Source organism: Pleurodeles waltl, chromosome 1_2, assembly GCF_031143425.1.
Source record: "Pleurodeles waltl isolate 20211129_DDA chromosome 1_2, aPleWal1.hap1.20221129, whole genome shotgun sequence".
Taxonomy (NCBI): domain Eukaryota; kingdom Metazoa; phylum Chordata; class Amphibia; order Caudata; family Salamandridae; genus Pleurodeles; species Pleurodeles waltl.
In genome coordinates this window covers 1,192,838,530-1,192,866,359 of record NC_090437.1, presented here as the reverse complement: position 1 = coordinate 1,192,866,359, position 27,830 = coordinate 1,192,838,530, and the positions used below count along the sequence as shown (strand labels likewise).

Genomic DNA, 27,830 nt, shown 5'->3' with positions numbered 1-27,830 from the left:
GGCACAAGAGCAAAAAGTCCCAGCATTGGCCGATGCAACGAGAGAGTGTCAGCATTCTAGGCCTTGTTCTTCGGAAATGGTGCCTTGGCCAGGTCTGCTCCTCCCCTGCTTTCCAGGAGCTGGTGATCCCTGCCCCACTGAAGAAGTTCTAGGAGTTCATGCACCTCATTTTACGGCAGTCTGACCACTGTTGGCATGCTTTCGGGCCCTGCAGAGTCAGAGTGGGTTCCATTTGGCTCCAATGGGCCCCTGAGGATCCAGTTCTGGATCTAGACTGATGCTGGCCATCCATCTCGAACTTGCACAGTGCTGGCCCCGATGTCGATGCTCCCAGCACCCCTGGTGGTGCCATCCTCATTGTCATCCCTGATTCCGACACAGAGCTGGATGAGCATCACCTAACAAGAAGAAGAAAGACTGCTAAGCTGAAACCCCCAGCAGAGAAGAAGGAAGACGACAACTGCTTTGGCCCCTGCCCTTCCGGCCTGTCGCCTGCTTCAAAGAACCTGCAAAAAGACCAGCGACGTGTCCAGCGGGACCAGCGACCTCTGCCCAAATCCAGAGGACTGCTCTGCACCCAGATGACCAAGAATTCCAGAATACAGTGGCTCTGTCTAAGAAAACCTACAACCAAGGTTCTAACCTCACTCTAGAAGCGTGAGTTTTGACCCCTGTGCACCCGACGCCCACTGCCGTGTTCAGGTGGTCCACCCAGCAAGAGAGGGTCCCCAGGCGATTGCGAGCAAGTGCCCACACTGGGTTGACCTCTTCCCCTCCACGACGATGCCTGCGGAAGGAATCCCGAGGACCTCCCTGACTGCAAAGCTCTGGACGAAGATATCTGACGTCTAAAGACATACTGCACCCGCAGCCCCCAGGCCTTGGAACCCAACCCCCACTGCCTCTACTTTCAGCAGGCGGCCCTTCTCCCTGTCCGACCAGTGGTGTGCCCGAGACACCCCCTGGACCTCTTCTGCAGCCTCTGAGTGACCACCGGGGTCTCCTCATGCACCTGCATTGAAAACCTGGTGTCCTGTTTGCATCCTGCACCCGGCCGCCCCTGTGCCACTGAGGGTGTGTTTGGTGCCTACTTGTGGCCCCTTCAGTGCTTCTCTAATCCCCCCCCTGGTGTGCCTTCCGAGCTGCGGGTACTTACCTGCAGGCAGGCCTGATTCTGAGTACCCCCTGTCTCCATAGGAGCCCACATTAAATTTGCTCAACTTTGACCTCTGCACCTGTGTTACACCCTGTGTTACTCGTGGTGGGTGTTTGGGGTTAACTTGAATCTAAACTGGTGTACTTACCTATAAAACGATCTAACATTTCTTCCTAAGGGAACTGTTTCTGGAAATTGTACTGTGTCCATTTTAAAAACAGATTATTGCCAAAAATTCAAAAACTGTATTACTTACCTATTTCAAACTAAGTACTCTTGATACCTGTGTGAAATATGAAACTTTTAAGGTACTTACCTGCAACTTGAACCTGTGGTTCTAAAAATTAATTAAGAAAATATATTTTGGCTATATAAAAACCATTGTTCTGGAATAAAGTCATTGAGTGTGTACTTCTTCTGTTGTCTGTGTATGTACAACAAATGCTTTGCACAACCCTCTGATAAGCCTAACTGCTTGACCACACTACCCCAAAAGAGAGCATTAGTATTAACTACTTTAGCCTCTGTTAAGCCTCTGGGGAACCCCTGGACTCTGTGCACACTATATCTCACTTTGATATAGTATATACATAGCCAGCTTCCTACAGATAGTCTCTACCAGATAAGGTGTTACTGGAGGTAAGTAACTTATTCTTTTCACCTGTACTCCAATGTTACTGAATCATTTAACTGTTTATTTTGAAGAAAAGTCTTCGCAGGAGCATGTACTTCACAACTCTATAATTTGTAGATCAGTGAATTGATAAAGTAGCTAACTGGTTTACTTTTTCATGTTCTTTCTTTTCGTGCACAGGATTCGGAAAGGCTACCCCTCGGAAGCTCGGGTGGTGGCGCGTATCCTTCCTCAGTTCCTAGATGATTTCTTTCCTCCGCAAGATGTAATGAACAAAGTCATCGGAGAGTTTTTATCCAACCAGCAGCCTTATCCACAATTCATGGCAACTGTTGTTTACAAGGTAGGTTGCTGTTGGTTATTCCCAACATGTGCTGATGCATTGATGCACATACTCATTGTGTCATTTGTTTGACTATCTTTCATGATTGACATAAAAGCATTTTCCTGGGTCATGGCTTAATGGAAAGAAAACAGCAAGATAAATATGTGTAGTTGCTTAAAGTGCTTTTTCCCTCCACGCTTTTGGGATGTATGTCTGGGATACTGGACCACCTCTGAACACCACTGATCGCTGATCTCATGTTAAGAGTTGGAAGCCAACAAGTTGTACGGCCCCACTGAGGCCTCGCCACAGCACCTACCCTCTGACTTACAAATCCCTGTTACGTTCCTCCTTTTTTCTCTCATGACAGCAATATATAATCCAGAATGTGCTTGCTTTGGCTGTTTCAAAGAAATAATGTTTGTGATTTGATAGAAATTCAGTTCACCTTCCACAATTCGTTACTTACTGCAGAACTTTTAGGCCATAGTGGGAATTGTCATTTAATAAGAGAGCAAATAAAAAATAAAAACCACGACTTCTTACTATATGTATTTGCTTTAATATAGAGTTATCATTACAAATCGACCAACGTGGCAGTTATTTATAAAAGCGGTGAAAACTGAGAGATTTCACTGTTTAAAATACATTTTTGTGAATTGCTGCAATGTTTATTTATCTGTTTTGTGGAAAGAGCCATCACTTTTCTGGTTGTGTTTTACTTCAGCTGATAGCAGCAAAGAAAGCAACAATGTTTACAGTCCTGCTGCAGACCACGCTCTAGCTGTCTATCACAGGCCACATTTGTAACCAACACTTTAGGATGTACTTATTCACTCTAAGCTTTTGATCTGCCTCTTGCTCTTTCTTTCGCTCTCTCTCACTTTCTTGAGCACCTGCTCTCTTTCTCGCTCTCCCCGAGCTCCCCAGTCATTCACTGTTCCAAACCCCCATCCCCGCTTCTGTATTGCTTTCTCCCGATGCTGACAAGCAGGAATGCTGTGGCTCAGTTCCTCTCTTTCTCTTGCTCTCTCTGCCATTCGTTTGCTTCTGCCGCTGTCGCTATTGGTTTTGATAATGTGTGCAGAATTGCACTGGCAAAGACAATATCAGCAGTCAGCCATCACGGAATGTTTTATTCTGTATTTGGAAGCATAGGATGTAATAACATTCCAAGATGACCTCCCATTACTGTTGGCTTAATAACGCCTGTGCCTTATTGGCAAAATCTCTACCGGCAACCAACAAGTATTGCAAATGCAAGAATGATTGGCTTTGTCATCTCTTGTTTATCTTTAATTTGAATGAAACACACAAAAAGTGATGGGCGGCCATGACCTCCCTAAACCAGAACACAAGCAACCCTAAACCGGGTGGCAAGATTATGCCCAGACGTGGACCCCGTTCTCATTGTACCACTGGAATCAAGCTACACCTGTCTGATCAGCACCAATCATTGTGAAACAAGTCTTGGTTGCTTTTGTTCCCATTCAGGGAGGATCTGGCTTGGTAGTTCAGACTGGACTGTTTCTACTGGAGCAGCGTCAAGACTGATTTGCGTATGGCGAGGTCCAAACTGAGGTGTCATGGTGGGCAAAATAACGATGGGTTGGAACACTGCCCAGAGCAATTGCAAGTGGTTAGACTAATTATAACCATTTCTCCTGTCACCTTTTTGTCTGTTTGATATCTTTAAGGTGAGCCTTTTCCGTAGCGAAGGTAAGTAGAATAAAGGGTTTTCACCCAACACCTGGTCTGATCACCAGTGCTGTGACATGCTGTGACAGAGTTCGGCACTCTAGTTCTTTTTTATAACCATATGAACTAGCTCCAGATTTTTTTTATTTTATTCCTTTTTTATGAACATTTTTTTCATTTCAGGATCACTTCACAACTTTTTCTTTACTTTGATAGGATATCCTAATTTTCCCGGGAGACTCGATAGTTCTGTTTTTGAAAACATATTCATGTGAAGGCGCATCCACATATCACTCTTTAATTAGCAAGTGTCTTTCTATAAAAGGGTATAGTTCACCAGTGATATTGTGCATGAGTATTTCCAGTGCATCTTTCTGAACTTCTCATTCTCAGAATAAACTTGCACACGTTCCTGTACCTGCTCCAAATAGATCATCCAAAGAAAAGTAAAAAAAAACAAAGCCACACCCTGAGGCTTTACAAACAATTCAGTGTTATCCAATTCCTCAGATGTCCAACATAACGTTTATCTTGTTATTTTCACTTTTAAGTCACTTGAAGATACTTCACACATTTAAATCTATTATTTGTTTCTGATGCAGCTCAATATTGACTCCATTAGATGTCTGAATTCCAATTCCGTTATGATTACTTTAGTATCCATGTCATCTGTAAGACTGAATAAATGACCCAAGGTAATGCTGAGGAAGATCTTCAAATGGCTCTCAACCAACACTAGAAAAAAACTGACACTCATGCCATAGTCACCAGCAAGTTGGACTGTGGGAACACACTCTCCAATGTGATCCCCAGGCAACTCTCTAGAAGACTACAAAACATCCAGAACACTGCAGTCAACCTCCTCCCTAACCTCCCACACAGAACTCACATCATACCACACTTCAGGGAAATACACTGGCTCCCTATAAACAAACGCACTCAATTTAAACTCCTAACACACACATTCAAGGCACTACACAGCTCAGGCCCCACCTACCTGAAAAGTCGCATCTCCTTCCAGCAACCACCCAGACACCTCCGCTCCGCAGGATTCCTACTTGCACACATCCTCTGCATATACAGAACTAGATGAGGAGAGCAGGCATTCTCTTGCATCACTGAAAAAACCTGGGCATGCTCCTTTTCAAGCAACGCCCCCCCAAAATCTGGAACTCCATACCAGCTCACATATGATCAAACCCCTCCCTCCAAATCTTCAAGAAGCAACTAAAATAATTCCTCCTCAACCATCCAACATCTCTGAAAAGAATCATTGTTAACTCTTATTCCCATCCCCCCCACCACTCCATCTTCTATGCCCATGTGAAACCTTCCTGTATAATTTTTTAACATGTTCTTTTGATTGCCTGTACTGTTGTATAGCGCTCTGATACCCTCGGGTCTTGCCAGCGCTATAGAAAACTCTCTAAATAAAAAAATAAAAAATCCCTCCTCCCACTCTACATCAGAGCCGCCTCCTCTCTTCTTGAATTTCCCAAGAAGCTGAAGATTTTGCTTTTCAATTAACCAAGCTACCATTGGCAGGGCTAGGCACACACACCTGCACCAGAATACCCTTGTGGGTGATAGTGTGCTTTAGAAATACACATAACATAACAAGGCATTATGATTAAAGCTTATTATTAAAGAGGTTACCCAAAGCTTGCTTCCACCAATCAAAAATAACATGCACTGACAAACCCTTTAATGAATTATGTAATGGCTTTAATGCATTAACACATGCAGATGCCGGCATGAACAAATGTGCATTTGTGCATGCTTGTGCTTTCATATGTTAACACATTAAAGCCAGGTATTTTTGCTTTGCCATTGCTTGTGTATTGCATGTGGATTGTCTGGTGAACCTCCAGAAAAGCACATTTATGTTTTGTGCATCTTAAACAATCATAAATAGTTTGGAACTGTATCTTTCAGGACCAAATGGGTTCCCTGCTGCCACCCACCTCACCCAAATCCCACAAAGGACTGCCTCATTGATGTATGACTTAAAGTCCTTATAATCAATAACACCACTCAAGACCAACCTACACTTGATTCCGTGGGATTTAGGTGAACCAGGCCTTTTGCTATCTGGGATTGTTTCATGGTCACTCAGCAGAATTCTGAGACTCACTGAGAGTCTCAGAGAACAATGCAGCAAATATATGGTTTGGGCTGCCAAGTGAAGTATGTGAGTAGCTGTAAGTATGCTTGGTAAAAGAATCCTTAAATATTGATATCCAAGTTGTATCATAGAAGGGGAAATATTATGGAATGTAGGTACAGTATTCTATCTTCTGCTATTATTGAAATACCAGATATCAGCCACTAACCACCCAAATACACCTACCCTCTCCACAATAATGTGCAGTTCTTTCAGTCATCGTGTTGCACCGATAGTACAGTAAAATGACAGGTGAAGGAATTTAACAGCATAGGTTGGAGAGTTTGCAAACAGTAGGACAGGCCAACAACAAAGCAGAAGTCCCTATTTGTGGCAGTACACTGAGCAGTAACCCATAGTTAGATATGAACGGTCTAAGGAATAGAGCACCAGAGATGCAAATGATAGGATTATTGAATACAGTGTGTAGGAAGCTGGCCTGGTGTGTGGTGGACACCTTTGGTGTTGTCACCCTCTAGAGGTAGCTGTGGATGAACAGGCCAAGACAACAAGCATTGGCAATAGAAAGGGCCCTAGGGGAGGGCCAAACCATATACTAAGAATGTGGAATGTGAGATGCAGTCCCCCACCCAAGGATGTGGAGTTTTTAGAGAGGAGCTGGAGGAACTAGGAACCCCAAGAGGTGAGTTCCTGAGACCAGGAGGTCGGACGTAAGTACCTGGTCTTCCCAAGGACTAATTAGAGGATTTAGCAAAAAGATTGTGCAAGACCCAAACCAGACTAGAAGAAACCCAAAGTGGATTCTGGCAGAAGAGGACCTGCAGGATGTCCAGTTCTGGATGGAGTGTCCAGTCATGGCAGGAGCCACTACCCACCCTGCTGTGGATGCAGGACTAGGTCGACAGGGGAAGAAGACAACCAGATGTGCAGCTCAGGAGCCTAAGCAGAGTCCCTGGAGCAGTGCAGATGGTTTCCCATGTTGGTTGTTGGGTCGCAGATGGTCATTGGTGCAGGAGAACCACCAACAAACCTTGGCAAATGCAAGAAGAGCAGAAGAAGAGTTGCAAGGCTGAAAAGGACCAGCAAGGCGCAGGGGACTCGACCCTTGGAGGGGAATCTGAGGTGACCCTCAGAAGTCGGGAGAGCCATCAGAAGCAGTTGCAGCCCCCACTGGCAGCAGGCACAGTACGTTGCAGTTAGGCTGAGGCAGCACACCTGAAGAGGAGTCCTACGTCACTGGAGCAACAGAGAGGAGACTGTCCTTGGCAGGATGAAGTGCTGGAGGCTGGGGCTACACAAAGCCTGAAGATCCCTTGGAGCAGGAGCAACAAGCCTTGGTAGCTGCAAGACTCGCGGTGCAAAGGAGTACTGTCCTGCAAGGTGAGGCAAGGGCTTACCGTCTCCCAATTTGGACAGCTGGCAGATAGAACCAGCTGGCAGAGAGGACCAATGGGACCACTCCAGACCACCTTTTCAATGCAGTGGCAGGCCTGCAGACACTGGGACAATACATGCTGCAGCCCATGGGGAACTCCTGGTTCCCCAGTGCCCTTGGGTACCTTAGTACCACACGCTAGGGACTTATAAGGGGGCACCAGTATGCCAGTTATGGGTGTGGAAAGTCCTAGGCAACCAACTTTAGAAGGAAAGAGCACAATCACTGGGGTCCTGTTTAGCAGGATCCAAGTGAAAACAGTCTAATCACACTGATAGCAGGCAAAAAGTGGGGGTAACCATGCCAAAAAGAATGGCTGTCCTACATAAACCCCTCCCCCCAAACGAAGGACAATACAACTAACCTTGCCCAGTTGAGTCTTCATTGTCTAAGTGGAATTATCTGGAGAGTCCATCTACATTGGAATGGATACTTCCAGGTCTATGTTCCACTGTATAGTCCATTCCCTGTAGTGATATGGACTGCCTCAACAATTTGGGATTCTCGCCTTTTATTTGCTTGAGCCATGTTCCTGTATTGGCTGCATGTTCCTGTATTGGCTATAGGGAACTGCCCCCCCCCCTACTTCTTTTCCACTTAGCAATAGATATTCAACTTTGTCAGAGCTGGAAGGTGTTTATTGACAACTATCCACAATCTCTATCAATGTGTCTAGTGGAGCTGTTTGTAGAGGTGTCCAGGCGTTGGGGGGGGGGGGGGGGGGGGGGAGGGTTTGCTGTTGTTGTGCCGTCTGAGACTGAGTCTAGTTCCCCTGTGAACACACCTGGAGAGACTATAGTTTTGCCGATTGGGTTGCAACCTTTTGTTAGTAAGACGCCCTACCTGAATGGAATGTAGCAGGTCTGGCCTCAAAGCTCGAGGTTGAGGGATGGCGGTCGTTTATTTCTAACTTTGACATTGTTTTTATGCAGGAAACCTGGCCTGTGTCCGAAGTAGTTCTTGATGGGCATACCTGTTTTAGTCATTTTGCCACCCCCTCAACCTCTGGTCGTGCCAAAGGGGATTGGTGGCGTGGTTCAAGGTCAATCTTGGGTGCAAAATTGTAGCAACAGACATTGGTGGGGGGGCTCAGGCATTTGAGGTTAGTTGGGGTGGTAAGAATCTTTATGGTGAATTATTATAATAACGATTTTGCATTTAATAATAATTCTACTTTTCAAGGTCGTTCTACAGTTATTGGCTCTTTAGTCGACAGAGCCCAGGATAAAAATGGGTTATTTAATCTTCTACTGGCAGGGAATTTTAATGCCAAGCTGGGAGATATATCCCTATGGCTGGACTTCCTTTTTGACCCTGTTAGCTGTGAAGTGGACCAGGCTGGTTTGGACTGGAAGGGCCGGCATCTATATGCCTTTCTGCTGTTACACGATCTAGCCAGTCCTGCTATTAGCTCAGATAGTATAGTGGCTCCTACTTTTACTGGATGGGGGTGTCGCTCAACCATTGACTATGTGTTCGTTTCACGGAACCTCCTAGCATTGATCCATGGGACTGAAGTGATACCATCTGCTTATTGTGACCCCAGTCTCCTGGCGTACTTGTCAAAGTTCCTCCGCATGCTAGAACGAGGGTGGTCGGCTCTAAACAGACATTAGGGATTAAGGATAATGGCAGGAGGATGGTCTGGCGTTCTGCAAACTTAGCATCTATCATGGCCCAGGTGCAAAATGACTGTTCCAACCTGATAACATTGTGTCTAGCGGACTGTGGCGACGCCGCTAACTCATTATTAGGCTTTGTTGAGCTTTTGGCTTGTATTAGGGATATGATGAGTAAACCCGCATAGAAAGGTCTATTAGCTGATTGTTCATGGTTCATCAAAGCTTGTAGGAAGGCAAATACTTTGTTGTGTCAGGCCCTCAGGCAAACTCCTAGGAATCATGTTGCATCTGCCTGTAGAAAGGCCTATGCCTGGGCCTTGAAGAAGCGGAAGGTCAAAATTAAAGAAGAACATTGGGATGACATTGTGGCTGCCTGTCAAAAAAAGGATACTCTGGCTTTTTGGCGAGTGGTTCGGCAGGCTTAGCTAATGGTAACTCTTAGGACGTTGTTACGCAACACATTACCCCAGAAGCTAGGGTTGATCATTTTTCCAGCAGTAATGGGTTAGATGAGATAAGGGCAGAGGATCCTCCGGTGAATCTGCCTCGGAATTTTAGTCCACCTTTTTCAGTGACAGAGGTATCAAAGGCCATTTATGATAGTCTCCCCAATAAAGCTCCTGGGCCAGATGGGATTCCAATGGATTTGTTTTTAAAGAACCTAGAGTTTTGGTCCCCACTTTTCACTAATATTTTTAACATGGTGTGGAGAGCAGGGCCCCCAACGTCTTGGCGAACATCTATAGTGGTACCATTTTTAAAAAGGCCAACATTATGGACCCCAAGTGTTATCGCCCAATTTCTTTGTTAGACTCCTCCTCTAAATTAATAGGGCGGGTCGTGTTGGAGCACCTGATTTCTTGGGTGCAAGAGAATAAAATTCTCTCTCAGGTCCAATATGGCTCTAGGAACGGCTTGAGCACAATAGAACAGTGCCTTAATCTTTACCCTCTTATGGCTAAGTATAAATTTACGAAGGGCGCTTCTATCCACTTGGCCTTCCTGGACCTGTCACGTGCATTTGACTGCGTCAATAGGCACAAGTTATGTGGAATTCTGTTGTCAATGGGCCTTGACCGCGTGCTGGTTAACCTTTTGAGACTTTTACATCTGGAGCTGAGGGCAAAAGGTGGGTATGGGCCAAATGGTGAGACCACTTAATCGTTCTTAGTTAATTGTGGTGTGCGCCAAGGGTGCACTCTTGCCCCTATTTTATTCCTTTTGTATATTAATAGCCTAGAGAAAACCTTGGCCTCTATAGGAGCTGATGTCCCAAGTATTTGTAATAGTGCCTTTCCTGCTTTACTGTATGCGGACGATGCAGTTCTGCTGTCGAGGACGGCCAATAGGCTTAAGTAGCTGATAGACAGCTTTGTTGAGCTTATGAAAAATTTGGACCTTAAAACTAATTGTATGAAAAACTTTGTAATAGTCTGTGGTCCTAAGAATACTAATACTTGCCCAGTGAATATAGGAGGGTGCGTTCTGGCTAAAGTAGGCTCTTTTCAATATCTAGGACTAGAGTTTGATGAGGCCTGTAGTTGGGTTCCCTGTTTGAAAGGCAGGATTTCACGTTTCTTGTGTACAGTGGGAATTACCTATTCCATAGCTGCTCATATAGGGAGGAAGCTGGTTGCCCCTATATTGGAAGTCTATAAGAGGTAGTGCTTACCTGCTGTGACCTATGGCATTGGGGTTGTGGGGTTCTAAAGAGGTTGGGAGCATTCAGGCGGAAGAAAACCGATTCTGCTGCTGATTGTTGGGTGTCCCACCATCTACACCGCACTTTTCTGTTCACCACGAGTTGGTCTTGAATATTTACAGGATATAATTAGCGTTGCTCCTTTGGAGCTCTGGTGCATGATCTGGGCCAGTGAGGAGGCTGTCCTTAATCAGTTTATTATTAAGGACTGCCTCAATAACGACCTTGCCTGTTCGATCCTGTGGCTGAGATACATCAAGGCCACCATGATTGCCCTGGTCTGCCAACATTTGTTGAGAATCCACATCTAATATCTAAAAAGCATAAATCATGGGTTTGAGACTGTTTTCTCAGGCATAGACAGGCAGCCCAGGAGGTTAATGAGGTAATGAAACCGGTTAAGCCCAATGTCACCTGGACCTGCATCCTACCTGTTGTATGTCCACAATGCGTACGAGCAAATGCTAGTGTCCCGTTTTAGGTTGGGGTCTCGATGCTGGTTGCTGTCCTTTACCAAAGGTCAATCTCTTGTGGTGATATTTGCGTCTGCCCTTGTGATAAACAATCCACACAATCACTGCTGCACTTTGTGTTTTTTTTGTAAATTATATGAGCTTTTTAAGAAACGGTATTTGGTACCATTATTACGGCAAAAGAACTTCATTAATTGCACAGAAGCTCTGCTTTTTCTTTAACAGCTGAATGCTCATGATGTATGCAGTTCTGTTGGCTACTTCTTAGAAGGTGCTGTGGCTTGGCGCAAGACGTTGTTTTAGCTATTTTGGTTAGAAGATAATTTTCTTTTTAGCTGGATTTGAAGCAGGATTTTTATATGAATATTTTAATTGTATATATGATTTGTTTTTATATAATGTACTGTACTGTGATTTGTTTATGATCTATGTAGGAGGCTGGACTGGCTTGTAGTGAGTACCAAGGGGTACTTGCACCTTGCACCAGGCCCAGTTATCCCTTATTAGTGTATAGGGTGTCTAGCAGCTTAGGCTGATAGATAATGGTAGCTTAGCAGAGCAGCTTAGGCTGAACTAGGAGACGTGTGAAGCTACCACAGTACCACTTAGTGTCATATGCACAATATCATAAGAAAACACAATACACAGTTATACTAAAAATAAAGGTACTTTATTTTTATGACAATATGCCAAAGTATCTTAGAGTGTACCCTCAGTGAGAGGATAGGATATATACACAAGATATATATACACAATAGCAAAAATATGCAGTATAGTCTTAGAAAACAGTGCAAACAATGTATAGTTACAATAGGATGCAATGGGGAAACATAGGGATAGGGGCAACACAACCATATACTCCAAAAGTGGAATGCGAACCACGAATGGACCCCAAACCTATGTGACCTTGTAGAGGGTCGCTGGGACTATTAGAAAATAGTGAGAGTTAGAAAAATAACCCTCCCCAAGACCCTGAAAAGTGAGTGCAAAGTGCACTAAAGTTCCCCTAAGGACAAAGAAGTCGTGTTAGAGGAATAATGCAGGAAAGACACAAACCAGCAATGCAACAACTGTGGATTTCCAATCTAGGGTACCTGTGGAACAAGGGGACCAAGTCCAAAAGTCACAAGCAAGTCGGAGATGGGCAGATGCCCAGGAAATGCCAGCTGCGGGTGCAAAGAAGCTTCGACTGGACAGAAGAAGCTGAGGTTTCTGCAGGAACGAAAAGGGCTAGAGACTTCCCCTTTGGTGGACGGATCCCTCTCGCCGTGGAGAGTCGTGCAGAAGTGTTTTCCCGCCGGAAGAACGCCAACAAGCCTTGCTAGCTGCAAATCGTGCGTTTTGCGTTTTTGGACGCTGCTGGGGCCCAGGAGGGACCAGGAGGTCGCAAATTGGACCTGCAGAGAGAGGGGACGTCGAGCAAGACAAAGAGCCCTCACTGAAGCAGGTAGCACCCGGAGAAGTGCCAGAAACAGGCACTACGAGGATGCGTGAAACGGTGCTCGCCGAAGTTGCACAAAGGAGTCCCACGTCGCCGGAGACCAACTTAGAAAGTCGTGCAATGCAGGTTAGAGTGCCGTGGACCCAGGCTTGGCTGTGCACAAAGGATTTCCGCCGGAAGTGCACAGGGGCCGGAGTAGCTGCAAAGTCGCGGTTCCCAGCAATGCAGCCCAGCGAGGTGAGGCAAGGACTTACCTCCACCAAACTTGGGCTGAAGAGTCACTGGACTGTGGGGGTCACTTGGACAGAGTCACTGGATTCGAGGGACCTCGCTCGTCGTGCTGAGAGGAGACCCAAGGGACCGGTAATGCAGCTTTTTGGTGCCTGCGGTTGCAGGGGGAAGATTCCGTCGACCCACGGGAGATTTCTTCGGAGCTTCTGGTGCAGAGAGGAGGCAGACTACCCCCACAGCATGCACAAGCAGGAAAACAGTCGAGAAGGCGGTAGGATCAGCGTTACAGAGTTGCAGTAGTCGTCTTTGCTACTATGTTGCAGGTTTGCAGGCTTCTAGCGTGGTCAGCAGTCGATTCCTTATCAGAAGGTGAAGAGAGAGATGCAGAGGAACTCGGCTGAGCTCATGCATTCGTTATCTAAAGTTTCCCCAGAGACAGAGACCCTAAATAGCCAGAAAAGAGGGTTTGGCTACTTAGGAGAGAGGATAGGCTACTAACACCTGAAGGAGCCTATCAGCAGGAGTCTCTGACGTCACCTGGTGGCACTGGCCACTCAGAGCAGTCCAGTGTGCCAGCAGCACCTCTGTTTCCAAGATGGCAGAGGTCTGGAGCACACTGGAGGAGCTCTGGACACCTCCCAGGGAAGGTGCAGGTCAGGGGAGTGGTCACTCCCCTTTCCTTTGTCCAGTTTCGCGCCAGAGCAGGGGCTAAGGGGTCCCTGAACCGGTGTAGACTGGCTTATGCAGAATTGGGCACATCTGTGCCCAACAAAGCATTTCCAGAGGCTGGGGGAGGCTACTCCTCCCCTGCCTTCACACCATTTTCCAAAGGGAGAGGGTGTCACACCCTCTCTCAGAGGAAGTTCTTTGTTCTGCCATCCTGGGCCAGGCCTGGCTGGACCCCAGGAGGGCAGCTGCCTGTCTGAGGGGTTGGCAGCAGCAGCAGCTGCAGTGAAACCCCAGGAAGGGCAGTTTGGCAGTACCAGGGTCTGTGCTACAGACCACTGGGATCATGGGATTGTGCCAACTATGCCAGGATGGTATAGAGGGGGCAATTCCATGATCATAGACATGTTACATGGCCATATTCGGAGTTACCATGGTGAAGCTACATATAGGTAGTGACCTATATGTAGTGCACGCGTGTAATGGTGTCCCCGCACTCACAAAGTTCAGGGAATTGGCTCTGAACAATGTGGGGGCACCTTGGCTAGTGCCAGGGTGCCCTCACACTAAGTAACTTTGCACCTAACCTTTACCAGGTAAAGGTTAGACATATAGGTGACTTATAAGTTACTTAAGTGCAGTGTAAAATGGCTGTGAAATAACGTGGACGTTATTTCACTCAGGCTGCAGTGGCAGGCCTGTGTAAGAATTGTCAGAGCTCCCTATGGGTGGCAAAAGAAATGCTGCAGCCCATAGGGATCTCCTGGAACCCCAATACCCTGGGTACCTCAGTACCATATACTAGGGAATTAGAAGAGTGTTCCAGTAAGCCAATGTAAATTGGTAAAAAATGGTCACTAGCCTGTTAGTGACAATTTGGAAAGAAATGAGAGAGCATAACCACTGAGGTTCTGATTAGCAGAGCCTCAGTGAGACAGTTAGTCACTACACAGGTAACACATTCAGGCACACTTATGAGCACTGGGGCCCTGGGTTACCAGGGTCCCAGTGACACATACAACTAAAACAACATATATACAGTGAAAAATGGGGGTAACATGCCAGGCAAGATGGTACTTTCCTACACAACCCCCCCCCCCCCCCCCCCAAACGAAGGACAATAAGACTAGCCATGACCTGATGAGTCTTCATTGTCTAAGTGGAAATATCTGGAGAGTCCATCTGCATTGGAGTGGCTACTCCCAGGTCTATGTTCCACTGTATAGTCCATTCCCTGTAGGGATATGGACCACCTCAACAATTTAGGATTTTCACCTTTCATTTGTTTTAGCCAAAGTAGAGGTTTGTGGTCTGTCTGAACAATGAAGTGAGTGCCAAACAGGTATGGCCTCAACTTCTTCAGAGCCCAGACCACAGCAAAGGCCTCCCTCTCAATGGCAGACCAACGCTTTTCTCTAGGGGTCAACCTTCTACTAATAAAAGCAACAGGTTGATCCTGGCCCTCAGAATTAAGTTGTGATAGGAGTGCCCCTACTCCTAATTCAGATGCATCAGTTTGGACATAGAATTTTTTAGAGTAACAAGGGCTTTTCAGGACAGGTGCAGAGCACATGGCCTGCTTCAGCTCCTCAAAAGCTTTCTGACAGTTTGCTGTCCATAATACCTTTTTAGGCATTTTCTTGGATGTGAGGTCATTAAGAGGGGCTGCAATGGAGCCATAGTTCTTAATGAACCTCCTGTAATACCCAGTGAGGCCTAGGAAGGCTCTCACCTGAGTCTGAGTGGTAGGGGGAACCCAATCAATAATAGTTTGGATTTCCCCCTGAAGTGGTGCAATCTGTTCCCCACCAACAAGGTGTCCCAGATAAACCACTTTACCCTGCCCTATCTGGCATTTTGAAGCCTTGATAGTGAGGCCTGCCTTTTGCAGGGCCTCCAAAACTTTCCATAGGTGGACCAGGTGATCATCCCAGCTGGAGCTAAAGACAGCTATATCGTCCAAATATGCTGCACTGAAAGCTTCCAGCCCTTGCAGGACTGTGTTCACCAACCTCTGAAAAGTGGCAGGTGCATTTTTCAAACCAAAAGGCATTACAGTAAACTGGTAATGTCCTCCAATGGTAGAAAATGCAGTCTTAGGTTTAGCATCTTCTGATAATTTGATCTGCCAATACCCTGCAGTCAAATCAAAAGTGCTTAGATACTTGGCAGATGCCAGTGTATCTATAAGCTCATCTGCCCTGGGTATAGGGTGAGCATCAGTTTTGGTTACCAAGTTGAGACCTCTATAGTCTACACAAAACCGCATTTCCTTCTTTCCATCTTTAGAATTGGGTTTTGGTACCAGTACCACAGGAGAAGCCCATGGACTGTCAGAGTGCTCAACCACTCCTAGTTCCAACATTTTCTGAACTTCTTGCTTTATGCAGTCCCTGACATGGTCAGGCTGCCTATAGATCTTACTTTTGACAGGTAAACTGTCTCCAGTATCTATAGTGTGCTCACACCAAGAAGTGGTGCCTGGCACAGTAGAGAAGAGTTCTGAAAATTGTCCTAGGAGATTTATGCAATTGTCTTTCTGCTCAGCAGTAAGACAATCAGCCAAAACTATACCTTCCACAAGAGCATCTTGATCTGTGGAAAAGAAGAGATCAGGTAGAGGATCACTGTCTTCTTCCTGTCCCTCATCTGTTGCCATGAGCAGGGTGAGATCAGCCCTGTCATAGTAGGGCTTCAGGCGGTTGACATGGAGCACCCTAAGGGGACTCCTGGCAGTGCCTAAGTCAACTAAATAGGTGACTTCTCCCTTCTTTTCAACAATTGTGTGGGGACCACTCCATTTATCTTGGAGTGCTCTTGGGGCCACAGGCTCCAAGACCCACACTTTCTGCCCTGGTTGGTACTGAACCAAAACAGCCTTCTGATCATGCCATTGCTTCTGGAGCTCTTGGCTGGCCTGAAGGTTTTTACTGGCCTTTTTCATGTACTCAGCCATCCTTGATCTGAGGCCAAGTACATAATCCACAATATCCTGCTTAGGAGCTTTTAAAGGTTGTTCCCAACCCTCCTTTACAAGTGTGAGTGGACCCCTAACAGGGTGTCCAAAAAGAAGTTCAAAGGGGCTGAAGCCCACTCCTTTCTGGGGTACCTCCCTGTAGGCAAAAAGGAGGCATGGTAGAAGGATATCCCATCTCCTGCGGAGTTTTTCAGGGAGACCCATAATCATGCCTTTGAGAGTTTTATTAAATCTCTCCACCAGTCCATTTGTTTGTGGATGATAGGGTGTTGTGAACTTGTACGTTACACCACACTCCTTCAACATGGCCTTTAAGTATGCAGACATGAAATTGCTTCCTCTGTCTGATACTACTTCCTTTGGGAAGCCCACCCTGGAAAATATTCCCAGGAGGGCCTTTGCCACTGCAGGTGCTGTAGTGGTCCTTAAAGGAATAGCTTCAGGATATCTTGTGGCATGGTCCACTACCACTAAGATAAACCTATTGCCTGAAGCAGTAGGAGGGTCAAGGGGGCCAACTATGTCAACCCCTACCCTTTCAAAGGGAACCCCAACCACAGGCAGTGGGATAAGGGGTGCCTTTGGGGTGCCACCTGTCTTGCCACTGGCTTGACAGGTTTCACAGGACTTACAAAATTCTTTTGTGTCCTCAGACATCCTAGGCCAATGAAACAGGGGAACAAGCCTGTCCCAAGTTTTCATTTGTCCTAGATGCCCAGCTAAGGGAATGTCATGTGCCAGTGTTAGGAGGAACTTTCTGTACTCCTGAGGAATCACTAATCTCCTGGCAGCTCCAGGTTTAGGATCCCTATGCTCAGTGTACAAGAGGTTGTCCTCCCAGTAAACTCTGTGAGAGTCACTGACATCCCCATTAGCCTGTTTGACAGCTTGCTGTCTGTGACCCTCTAATGTGGGACAGGTTTGCTGTGCCACACTCAGCTCCTCTCTGGCAGGCCCCCCTTCACCCAAAAGCTCAGCAGTGTCTGCTTCCAGCTCCTCTGGTGTAGGTTCTGCACAGGGGGGGAATTCTTCTTCCTCAGAAGTAGAATCCACTGTAGAGGGAGGGATAGTAGGAAGTGGTTTGCTTCTACTAGCCCTAGCTTTAGGGAGCACTTGGTCCATTGTTCCAGGATCCCAGCTTACCTGTCCTTTTTGCTTTTTGGCCTGAGCCCTTGTCAAAGCAAAAATATGCCCTGGGATGCCCAGCATTGCTGCATGGGCCTCCAACTCCACATCTGACCAAGCTGATGTCTCCAAATCATTCCCTAATAGACAGTCTACAGGTAAATCTGAAGCTACCACAACTTTCTTTGGACCAGTTACCCCCCCCCCAGTTGAGATTTACAACAGCCATGGGGTGGCTTTGTGTTATGTTGTGAGCATCGGTTACTTGGTACTGGTGTCCAAGTATGTGTTGTTCAGGGTGTACCAGTTTCTCAATCCCCATTGTGACACTGGCACCTGTGTCCCTGTAGGCCTGGACCTCAACACCATTTATTAGGGTTAGTTGCTTGTACTTCTCCAAGTTATGGGGGCAAGCAACCAAAGTGGCTAAATCAATAGCCCCTTCAGAGACTAAAGTAGCCTCTGTGGTCTCCCTAATCAGACCAACCCCAACTAAATTACCAAAAGTGAGCCCAGCTACTCCCTTGGATTGGCTATTAGTAGGTTTGCTCCCACCACTACTGCTATTAGTAGGGACACTAGGTGTAGCAGTAGGGGTTGTAGTGGTAGGAGCTGTGGTGCCTTTCTTTGGACAACTGGGATCTGTTGTCCAATGGCCTTTTATCTTACATAAATAGCACCATGGTTTATTTTCCTTGTTCTGATTAAAGGAGGATTTGGACCCACCACCCCCACCAGAGTGTTTTTGTGGGCCTGATGAAGACTCATTTTTAGATTTGTCCCCACCCTTGTCAGAAGACTTACCATCCTTCTTTTTGTTGCCATCTTTGTCACCCCCTGTATGAACTTTTCTGTTCACTCTTGTTCTGACCCATTTGTCTGCCTTCTTTCCCAATTCTTGGGGAGAGGTCAGATCAGAGTCCACCAAGTACTGGTGCAACAAATCAGACACACAATTATTAAGAATATGCTCTCTCAGGATCAAGTTATACAGGCTGTCATAATCAGTAACTTTACTGCCATGTAACCACCCCTCCAAGGCCTTCACTGAATGGTCAATAAAATCAACCCAGTCTTGTGAAGACTCCTTTTTGGTCTCTCTGAACTTTATCCTGTACTGTTCAGTGGTTAAGCCATAACCATCCAGGAGTGCATTCTTAAGAACTTGGAAATTATTAGCATCATTTTCTTTCACAGTAAGGAGCCTATCCCTACCTTTTCCACTAAATGATAGCCATAGGATAGCAGCCCACTGCCTTTGAGGGACATCCTGTACAACACAGGCCCTCTCAAGTGCAGCAAACCACTTGTTAATGTCATCCCCCTCCTTATAAGGGGGAACTACCTTGTGCAGATTCCTGGAATCATGCTCTTTTGCAGGATGACTATGGGGAATACTGCTGCTGCCACCATGGGTATCTAAACCCAACTTCTGTCTTTCCTTCTCTAATTCAAAAGACTGTCTATCCAAATCCAGCTGTTGCTTTTTAAGCTTCAGTCTGGTTTGTTCCACCCTCAACTTATTGAGTTCCCTCTCTAACATTCTGTCATCAGGGTTGGTGGGAGGGACATTTCTAGAAACAGAGCTATGATGGGAATGAACAGAAGGAGACCTGTCCCTTACAGAAGCCACCCTAGCAGCTTGGTTTACAGAAACATTACTACCAGTATGGTGAGAATAAATGCTTTTGCTATGATGTGAGACAACACTATTTATTTGGTGTGGCTCATCATCATTACCATCTATGCTAGATTGTCTAGTAATGGGCAGGCTAGGAAGTTTCTTTCCTGAATCTTTTCCTGGGGGAGTCCCTGAATCAGATTGGGAACTATTAGGTACTTTTTCAACAGATGGGGCACCTATGGCCTTATCCTGTTCTCTAAGCATGTTAAGTAACAGTTCCAAGGAAGGATTCTTCCCTACACTCAACCCTCTCTCTATACAGAGACTCCTTGCTCTTTTCCAGCTAAGGTTGTCATATGCAAGTTTGGACAGATCAACACTTTGGCCTGTGCCAGACATTTCTAGAGAGAGTTAAAGTGATAGAAAAAGAGAAAAAAGTTTTCAGAACTTTTTGGAAAGACAGAAAAAAACTTTTTAAACTTTTAAGAACTTTTTGAAAGTTTAGAGGTACTTTTCAGCACTTAGAAAAGAGTGAAAAGAGGAAATGCAAAACTTTTTGGCTATGTGTATATACACTGACCTTGTTTTGTATATTTTTCTCTTATGAAAAGTACAATGACAAGAGTGGTAAGTAGTCTCAAGCACTTATCCCACCACTACACAACCAATGTAGGAGGCTGGACTGGCTTGTAGTGAGTACCAAGGGGTACTTGCACCTTGCACCAGGCCCAGTTATCCCTTATTAGTGTATAGGGTGTCTAGCAGCTTAGGCTGATAGATAATGGTAGCTTAGCAGAGCAGCTTGGGCTGAACTAGGAGACGTGTGAAGCTACCACAGTACCACTTAGTGTCATATGCACAATATCATAAGAAAACACAATACACAGTTATACTAAAAATAAAGGTACTTTATTTTTATGACAATATGCCAAAGTATCTTAGAGTGTACCCTCAGTGAGAGGATAGGAAATATACACAAGATATATATACACAATAGCAAAAATATGCAGTATAGTCTTAGAAAACAGTGCAAATAATGTATAGTTACAATAGGATGCAATGGGGAAACATAGGGATAGGGGCAACACAAACCATATACTCCAAAAGTGGAATGCGAACCACGAATGGACCCCAAACCTATGTGACCTTGTAGAGGGTCGCTGGGACTATTAGAAAATAGTGAGAGTTAGAAAAATAACCCTCCCCAAGACCCTGAAAAGTGAGTGCAAAGTGCACTAAAGTTCCCCTAAGGACAAAGAAGTTGTGTTAGAGGAATAATGCAGGAAAGACACAAACCAGCAATGCAACAACTGTGGATTTCCAATCTAGGGTACCTGTGGAACAAGGGGACCAAGTCCAAAAGTCACAAGCAAGTCGGAGATGGGCAGATGCCCAGGAAATGCCAGCTGCGGGTGCAAAGAAGCTTCGACTGGACAGAAGAAGCTGAGGTTTCTGCAGGAACGAAAAGGGCTAGAGACTTCCCCTTTGGTGGACGGATCCCTCTCGCCGTGGAGAGTCGTGCAGAAGTGTTTTCCCGCCGGAAGAACGCCAACAAGCCTTGCTAGCTGCAAATCGTGCGTTTGTGGACGCTGCTGGGGCCCAGGAGGGACCAGGAGGTCGCAAATTGGACCTGCAGAGAGAGGGGACGTCGAGCAAGACAAAGAGCCCTCACTGAAGCAGGTAGCCCACGGAGAAGTGCCAGAAACAGGCACTACGAGGATGCGTGAAACGGTGCTCGCCGAAGTTCCACAAAGGTGTCCCACGTCGCCGGAGACCAACTTAGAAAGTCGTGCAATGCAGGTTAGAGTGCCGTGGACCCAGGCTTGGCTGTGCACAAAGGATTTCCGCCGGAAGTGCACAGGGGCCGGAGTAGCTGCAAAGTCGCGGTTCCCAGCAATGCAGCCCAGCGAGGTGAGGCAAGGACTTACCTCCACCAAACTTGGGCTGAAGAGTCACTGGACTGTGGGGGTCACTTGGACAGAGTCGCTGGATTCGAGGGACCTCGCTCGTCGTGCTGAGAGGAGACCCAAGGGACCGGTAATGCAGCTTTTTGGTGCCTGCGGTTGCAGGGGGAAGATTCCGTCGACCCACGGGAGATTTCTTCGGAGCTTCTGGTGCAGAGAGGAGGCAGACTACCCCCACAGCATGCACAAGCAGGAAAACAGTCGAGAAGGCGGTAGGATCAGCGTTACAGAGTTGCAGTAGTCGTCTTTGCTACTATGTTGCAGGTTTGCAGGCTTCCAGCGCGGTCAGCAGTCGATTCCTTATCAGAAGGTGAAGAGAGAGATGCAGAGGAACTCGGCTGAGCTCATGCATTCGCTATCTAAAGTTTCCCCAGAGACAGAGACCCTAAATAGCCAGAAAAGAGGGTTTGGCTACTTAGGAGAGAGGATAGGCTACTAACACCTGAAGGAGCCTATCAGCAGGAGTCTCTGACATCACCTGGTGGCACTGGCCACTCAGAGCAGTCCAGTGTGCCAGCAGCACCTCTGTTTCCAAGATGGCAGAGGTCTGGAGCACACTGGAGGAGCTCTGGACACCTCCCAGGGGAGGTGCAGGTCAGGGGAGTGGTCACTCCCCTTTCCTTTGTCCAGTTTCGCGCCAGAGCAGGGGCTAAGGGGTCCCTGAACCGGTGTAGACTGGCTTATGCAGAATTGGGCACATCTGTGCCCAACAAAGCATTTCCAGAGGCTGGGGGAGGCTACTCCTCCCCTGCCTTCACACCATTTTCCAAAGGGAGAGGGTGTCACACCCTCTCTCAGAGGAAGTTCTTTGTTCTGCCATCCTGGGCCAGGCCTGGCTGGACCCCAGGAGGGCAGCTGCCTGTCTGAGGGGTTGGCAGCAGCAGCAGCTGCAGTGAAACCCCAGGAAGGGCAGTTTGGCAGTACCAGGGTCTGTGCTACAGACCACTGGGATCATGGGATTGTGCCAACTATGCCAGGATGGTATAGAGGGGGCAATTCCATGATCATAGACATGTTACATGGCCATATTCGGAGTTACCATGGTGAAGCTACATATAGGTAGTGACCTATATGTAGTGCACGCGTGTAATGGTGTCCCCGCACTCACAAAGTTCAGGGAATTGGCTCTGAACAATGTGGGGGCACCTTGGCTAGTGCCAGGGTGCCCTCACACTAAGTAACTTTGCACCTAACCTTTACCAGGTAAAGGTTAGACATATAGGTGACTTATAAGTTACTTAAGTGCAGTGTAAAATGGCTGTGAAATAACGTGGACGTTATTTCACTCAGGCTGCAGTGGCAGGCCTGTGTAAGAATTGTCAGAGCTCCCTATGGGTGGCAAAAGAAATGCTGCAGCCCATAGGGATCTCCTGGAACCCCAATACCCTGGGTACCTCAGTACCATATACTAGGGAATTATAAGGGTGTTCCAGTAAGCCAATGTAAATTGGTAAAAAATGGTCACTAGCCTGTTAGTGACAATTTGGAAAGAAATGAGAGAGCATAACCACTGAGGTTCTGATTAGCAGAGCCTCAGTGAGACAGTTAGTCACTACACAGGTAACACATTCAGGCACACTTATGAGCACTGGGGCCCTGGGTTACCAGGGTCCCAGTGACACATACAACTAAAACAACATATATAAAGTGAAAAATGGGGGTAACATGCCAGGCAAGATGGTACTTTCCTACAATCTATATTTATATGATTGAATAAAGAGTAATTCATTCATTCGAGAACCATTTGCTTAAGCCATAAGAGGGGCTTGTGGTCTGTCTGAACAAGGAAGTGAGTGCCAAACAAGTATGGCCTCAGCTTCTTCAAGGCCCAGACCACAGCAAAGGCCTCCCTCTTAATGGCTGACCAACGCTTTTACCTGGGGTCACCTTCTGCTTATGAAAGCTAAAGGTTGGTCCTGACCCTCATCATTTAATTGAGATACTACTGCCCCTATCCCTACCTCAGAAGCATCTGTTTGTATGATAAGTTGCCTGGAGTAATCAGGGCTTTGTAGTATAGTAGTCGAGCACATGGCCTGTTTGGCAGCTGCCTGTCCATAAAACTTTCTTAGGCATCCTTTTGGATGTGAGGTCATTTAATGGGCTACAATGGAGCCATAGTTTTTATTGAACCTCCTATATTACTCTGTCAGGCCTAGGAAGGCTCTGGCTTGGATCTGAGTTGTAGAGGCAGTCCAATCCAGGATTGCCTGGATTTTGCCCTGCAGTGGCTGGATCTGGCCTCCACTGACCAGGTAGCCCAGGTAAACAACTTTTCCCTACCATATCTGGAACTTTGATGCCTTGATAGTGAGGCCTGCTTTTTGAAGAGCCTCTAGTACATTCCCGAGGTGGACCAGGTGATCCTCTCAGGAAGAGTTAGACAGCTATGTCATCAAGATAAGCTGCACTGAAGCTTTCCAGGACTTGGAGAACTTTGATCACCAACCTCTGGAATGTGGTAGGGACATTCTTCAGTCCAAAGGACATCCCTCTAAAGTGATAGTCCCCACTAGGAGTGGAGAATGCTGTTTTTGGTATGGCATCCTCTGACAACTTGATCTGCCAGCAGTCAGATCAGAGGTGCTAAAATACTTGGCAGAAGCCAGAGTATCTATTAGTTCATCTGCCCTATGGATAGGATGAGCATCTGTTTTGGTTACAGTATTGAGGCCTCTATCGTCCACACAGAACCTCATCTCTCTTTACCATTTTGAGAGTGGGGCTTTGGGACAAGGCCTACATGACTAGCCCAAGGCCAGTCTGAAGGCACTATAACTCCCCGGTCCAGCATCTTTTGCACCTCAGCATTGGTGCATTCCCTGACATGATCAGGCTGCCGGTAAATTTTACTTTTGACAGGCAGGCTGTCACCTGTGTCAATGGTGTGTTCACACCATGTAGTTTGACCAGGAGTCAAAGAAAACAGTTCAAAGAACTAGGAGATTTCTGCAATCGTTCTTTTGTTGCTCAGAGAGGCAGTCCGCAAGTACAACCCCAGCTACTGAGCCATACACAGTATTGGGAGAGAAGAGGTCATCTCTTTGTTTAGATTCATGTCAATGTACATTACGGAAATGCCTCCACAGTGATAAGCATGCATAACCGGTACCATAGAATGTGGGGTTATTACAAGATTTCAAACACAGTTTGTATTTCACACATAATCCAAAGGATACATCAAAACGGAGTCGACACAGGAGAAATCATTGATAGAGGTGATGAAAAATGAATGGCAGAAATAGTTGAGCCGAATCTGCTATGTTGCAAAATCAATCCTGGTGCAGGTAGTAAGTACATAAATCCTAAACTGAAACCAAAACAACAAATCGGCTGACTGATTAGTGGGAGGCTCTTGCCCACGGTCGAGAATCGGCCTTAAAAGGCCTCCATATAAATTCTACATATAATCCAACGGTGGGGCATCTAAAGGGGGAAAACAAGCATCCTAGATATTGGTTGTCCTGTTTGTGATTGCAGTAAAAAAATTGTGGTGAAGGTGAGGGGCAGCCAGGCCCAGATACCGCTCCCCCAGAAAGGAGTGTAGGTGCAGATATGCCAAAGTGATGTGAAGCAAAAGAAGGATCAATTAGAGAGGTCTCCCTCAGCTCTCGGGACATCGCTGGGACCCGGTGGGAGTGGGTGTAATTTGGCATGTAATTTGATCATATAAGTGTCCCACATAGTAGTGGTAGCAGTGCCTCCCCGGATCGTGCAGTCCTTAGCCATTCCGTCTGTCTCCGCAAGGGCCCTTTTATGCGTCACTCTGAGCCAGCTGTCTATTGCTGGAGGTTGAGAGGTCTTTCAGGCCATAGCTATAAGTCTTTTAAACAAAGTCTGAGCTAAGTCTACAAGTCTTTGATGATAATTGTTGCTTTGAAAACGTTGTGTAGTTCCCAGTAAGCAGCGTAGCGGCTCGCAGGACAAGGGGACATCCGTGATTGCAGAGAGATGCTCTTGGACCTGTTCCCAGGCACGTTGTAGTGGTAGGCACTCCCATACCATGTGAAGAAAAGTGGCATCCGCACAGCCACAACGGGGGCGGTTGGTGAAGACGTTGAAAACATCTTATGTAGACGATGTGGTGTAAGATAAGTTTGATGTAGGAGGCTGAAGTGGGTGAATTTTGAGCGAGCATTTCACAAAATCATTTTCACTCGTTCCAGTGCCATGGACCATTGTTTGTTGGACAGTTCTATGTTCAGACCTACATCCCATTTCTTTCTACTGTGATCCTTATGATGGCAGCCGTTGCCCTGCAAACAAGACTGTGACCACCTGCCGCCCGACCTGTGAGTCCAGAAGCACTACAACCCTAGGTGTACCTGCAGCTCACACTGACCCCCAGAGTGCCATATAAGTCAAAAAGAGGCCAGCCCCAATCCCATATGTCTCTCTCAAGTTCTGGAAAGACATCAAAGTCCCTTCCTTGTATAAGTCCCTCAAGTGCTCAAGCCCAGCATCTCGCCATGGGAGCGGGTCGTGAGCTGTCAAAAGAGCTTTATGGGGTGGTAAGCACCAAAGCGGTAGCTGCGGGGTGTAAGACGCTGGTACGCACGAGGATCGGACATAGCGATTCCAGACCATCTTGGCCACTGGGTTAAGTCTCCCAAGTGTCTTGGCTGGTGGGCCAGAGGCAAGCAGCCGGTACAATATATTAATATCCCGTAGGTCCGTCTTAACCATGCTGCCTTCAACCTCCCCAGGCATGCCAGTCCGATCTAATCTCGATACCCCAGTCAGGGTCCCTCTTCCGTAAGTGGGCTGGCAAGTGCTCTATGGCGAGATCAAAACGTATGGGTGCGAGGGAGCAGCCCTGTCGAGTCCCTCTATGAACCTTGAAAATGAGCGAGATCTGATGGTCCATGCGGACCCGGGCTCATGGGCAGAGACAGCAGCTTAATCCAATGAGAGAAATAAGGACCCACCCCAAAAGCCTCCAAAACCTGTAGGAGATATTCAACCAAGCTTATCAAACGCCTTTTCAAGGTCTAAGGAAACTGCTACCGGTATATCTGATCTCGTGGACATCATATCTATAATATGGCAGAGACAACTAATATTGTAGTGTGTTGCTCTGTGGGGTACAAATCCGCATTGATGAGGATGGACAAGTGATTCGAGAATTGGGAGCAGCCGGTTAGCCAGGCTTTTACTTAAAATCCTGTAATCAATGTTTAGCATTGCTAAGGGTGAGTATCAACTTACATCCAGGGGGTCCCATCCCGATTTCAGGAGCACCACTCTCAGAGCTTCCCGCATGCTGTCAGGCAATGTACCTAGATGGTGCGCCTCTTGGTAGACTTTGAGCAATTGTGGAACCAGAGAGGCCCGGTAGGCGGCATAATATTCCACAGGAAACCCATCAGTATCTGGGGTTTTCCCACATGCCATTTGATGTATAGCTTGGTGGATCTCTTCTGTTTGGAGCGGCTGTTCCAGCTCTAAAAGCTGTAATGGGGATAGTCGGGGTAGTGGAAGGTAATTCAAGTAATCCCGCACCTGCGATGGGGAGTGTTCTGGGGGAGCCTTGTACAACCGTTCATAATATTGGGCGAAGACGTCATTTATGGCTTCCTGAGTGTTTTGTAATAGCCCATCCCTGTCACGTATAGCACCAATCAGTGTGCGGGGGGATTCAGTGTGCAGCAGCCACGCTAATGTATGGCTGGGTTTATCTCCCTCTGCATGCTGTAGAGCAATGTGGATCTTATAATGAAGAGCGCACAGCCCCTCCGCAAATCCTCTAAGTATTGACGGCGTGTGCTTAATAGACAGGAGCGGGCCTCGGTCGAGATAACAGCCTCTTTCTCCAATGTTCCGTATGCGACACTCCAGGTCTAACACAGAGCGGGTAAGGGAAGTCCGCACGCTCCACCTAGTGGCCATACAGTGTCCCCTCATGACAACCTTCAGTGCGTCCCACTCTAGCCCCCTAGACCCTGCAGTCCCTCTGTTCTCCCCAAATAACCAGTGATGTGGGCGACCACTGTTGATCTGTAGGTGGCATCTTGTAGCGCTTCTAAGCGGAAGCTCCATGTTGGTATGGATGCCCCCCCCAGTGAAATGTTACCTTCAGAGGATTATGGTCCGAGAATGTTAACTTAATATCTTCTTTTCTCCAGGAGTCAGAGGATTCCAAGGTTCTCTGGAGAACAGTTCAGAAGTTCACAAATATACAAACTACTAATGTCTTTTACAGGAAACGAAAACTCCTTCTCAAGATTGTTTTCTCAATCACAGTCTCTAGGAATTAGTCTGAGCACTGAGATTTGTCTCGAAGACTGACAAGTCTGCAAAGTAAAGAAAAGAGTTCTTGAATATATGTGCACATATATATTGGCAAGTCTGGAAATCATACAAAAGGATTCCTTACTGCTGTTGCTTGAAGTTCTGTTAAGCTAAAACGAATTCTCCTCAGCAAGCTGATAGCCAGTTGTTGGAAGAAGGAAAAAGTCAGCTTCTTCAAAAGGGAAAATGTAGCTGGTGTGCACACCGTAACAAGAAAAAAAAATTAATTACTCAAAACTGGAAGAATTCTCTATGAAACGAAGCGCCTCAGGAACACTGCTCATTCACCTCAGGATGGCAGTGCTCCCAGAGAGAAACAGCTGGAGGGAAGCTTCAGCACC

The 27,830-nt window shown here is 46.7% G+C and overlaps 1 protein-coding gene across 2 annotated transcripts in view; it reads left to right on the top strand.

Annotated features, from left to right (window-relative positions):
- HTT (huntingtin) overlaps positions 1–27,830 on the top strand; it is a 1,416,422-nt gene that overhangs the window by 1,354,094 nt on the left and 34,498 nt on the right. For both annotated transcript variants that reach the window (XM_069203496.1, XM_069203501.1), the window contains one exon: positions 1,971–2,133. In XM_069203496.1, the coding sequence (XP_069059597.1) occupies positions 1,971–2,133 (163 nt within the window). The remainder of the gene's footprint in view (positions 1–1,970; positions 2,134–27,830) is intronic.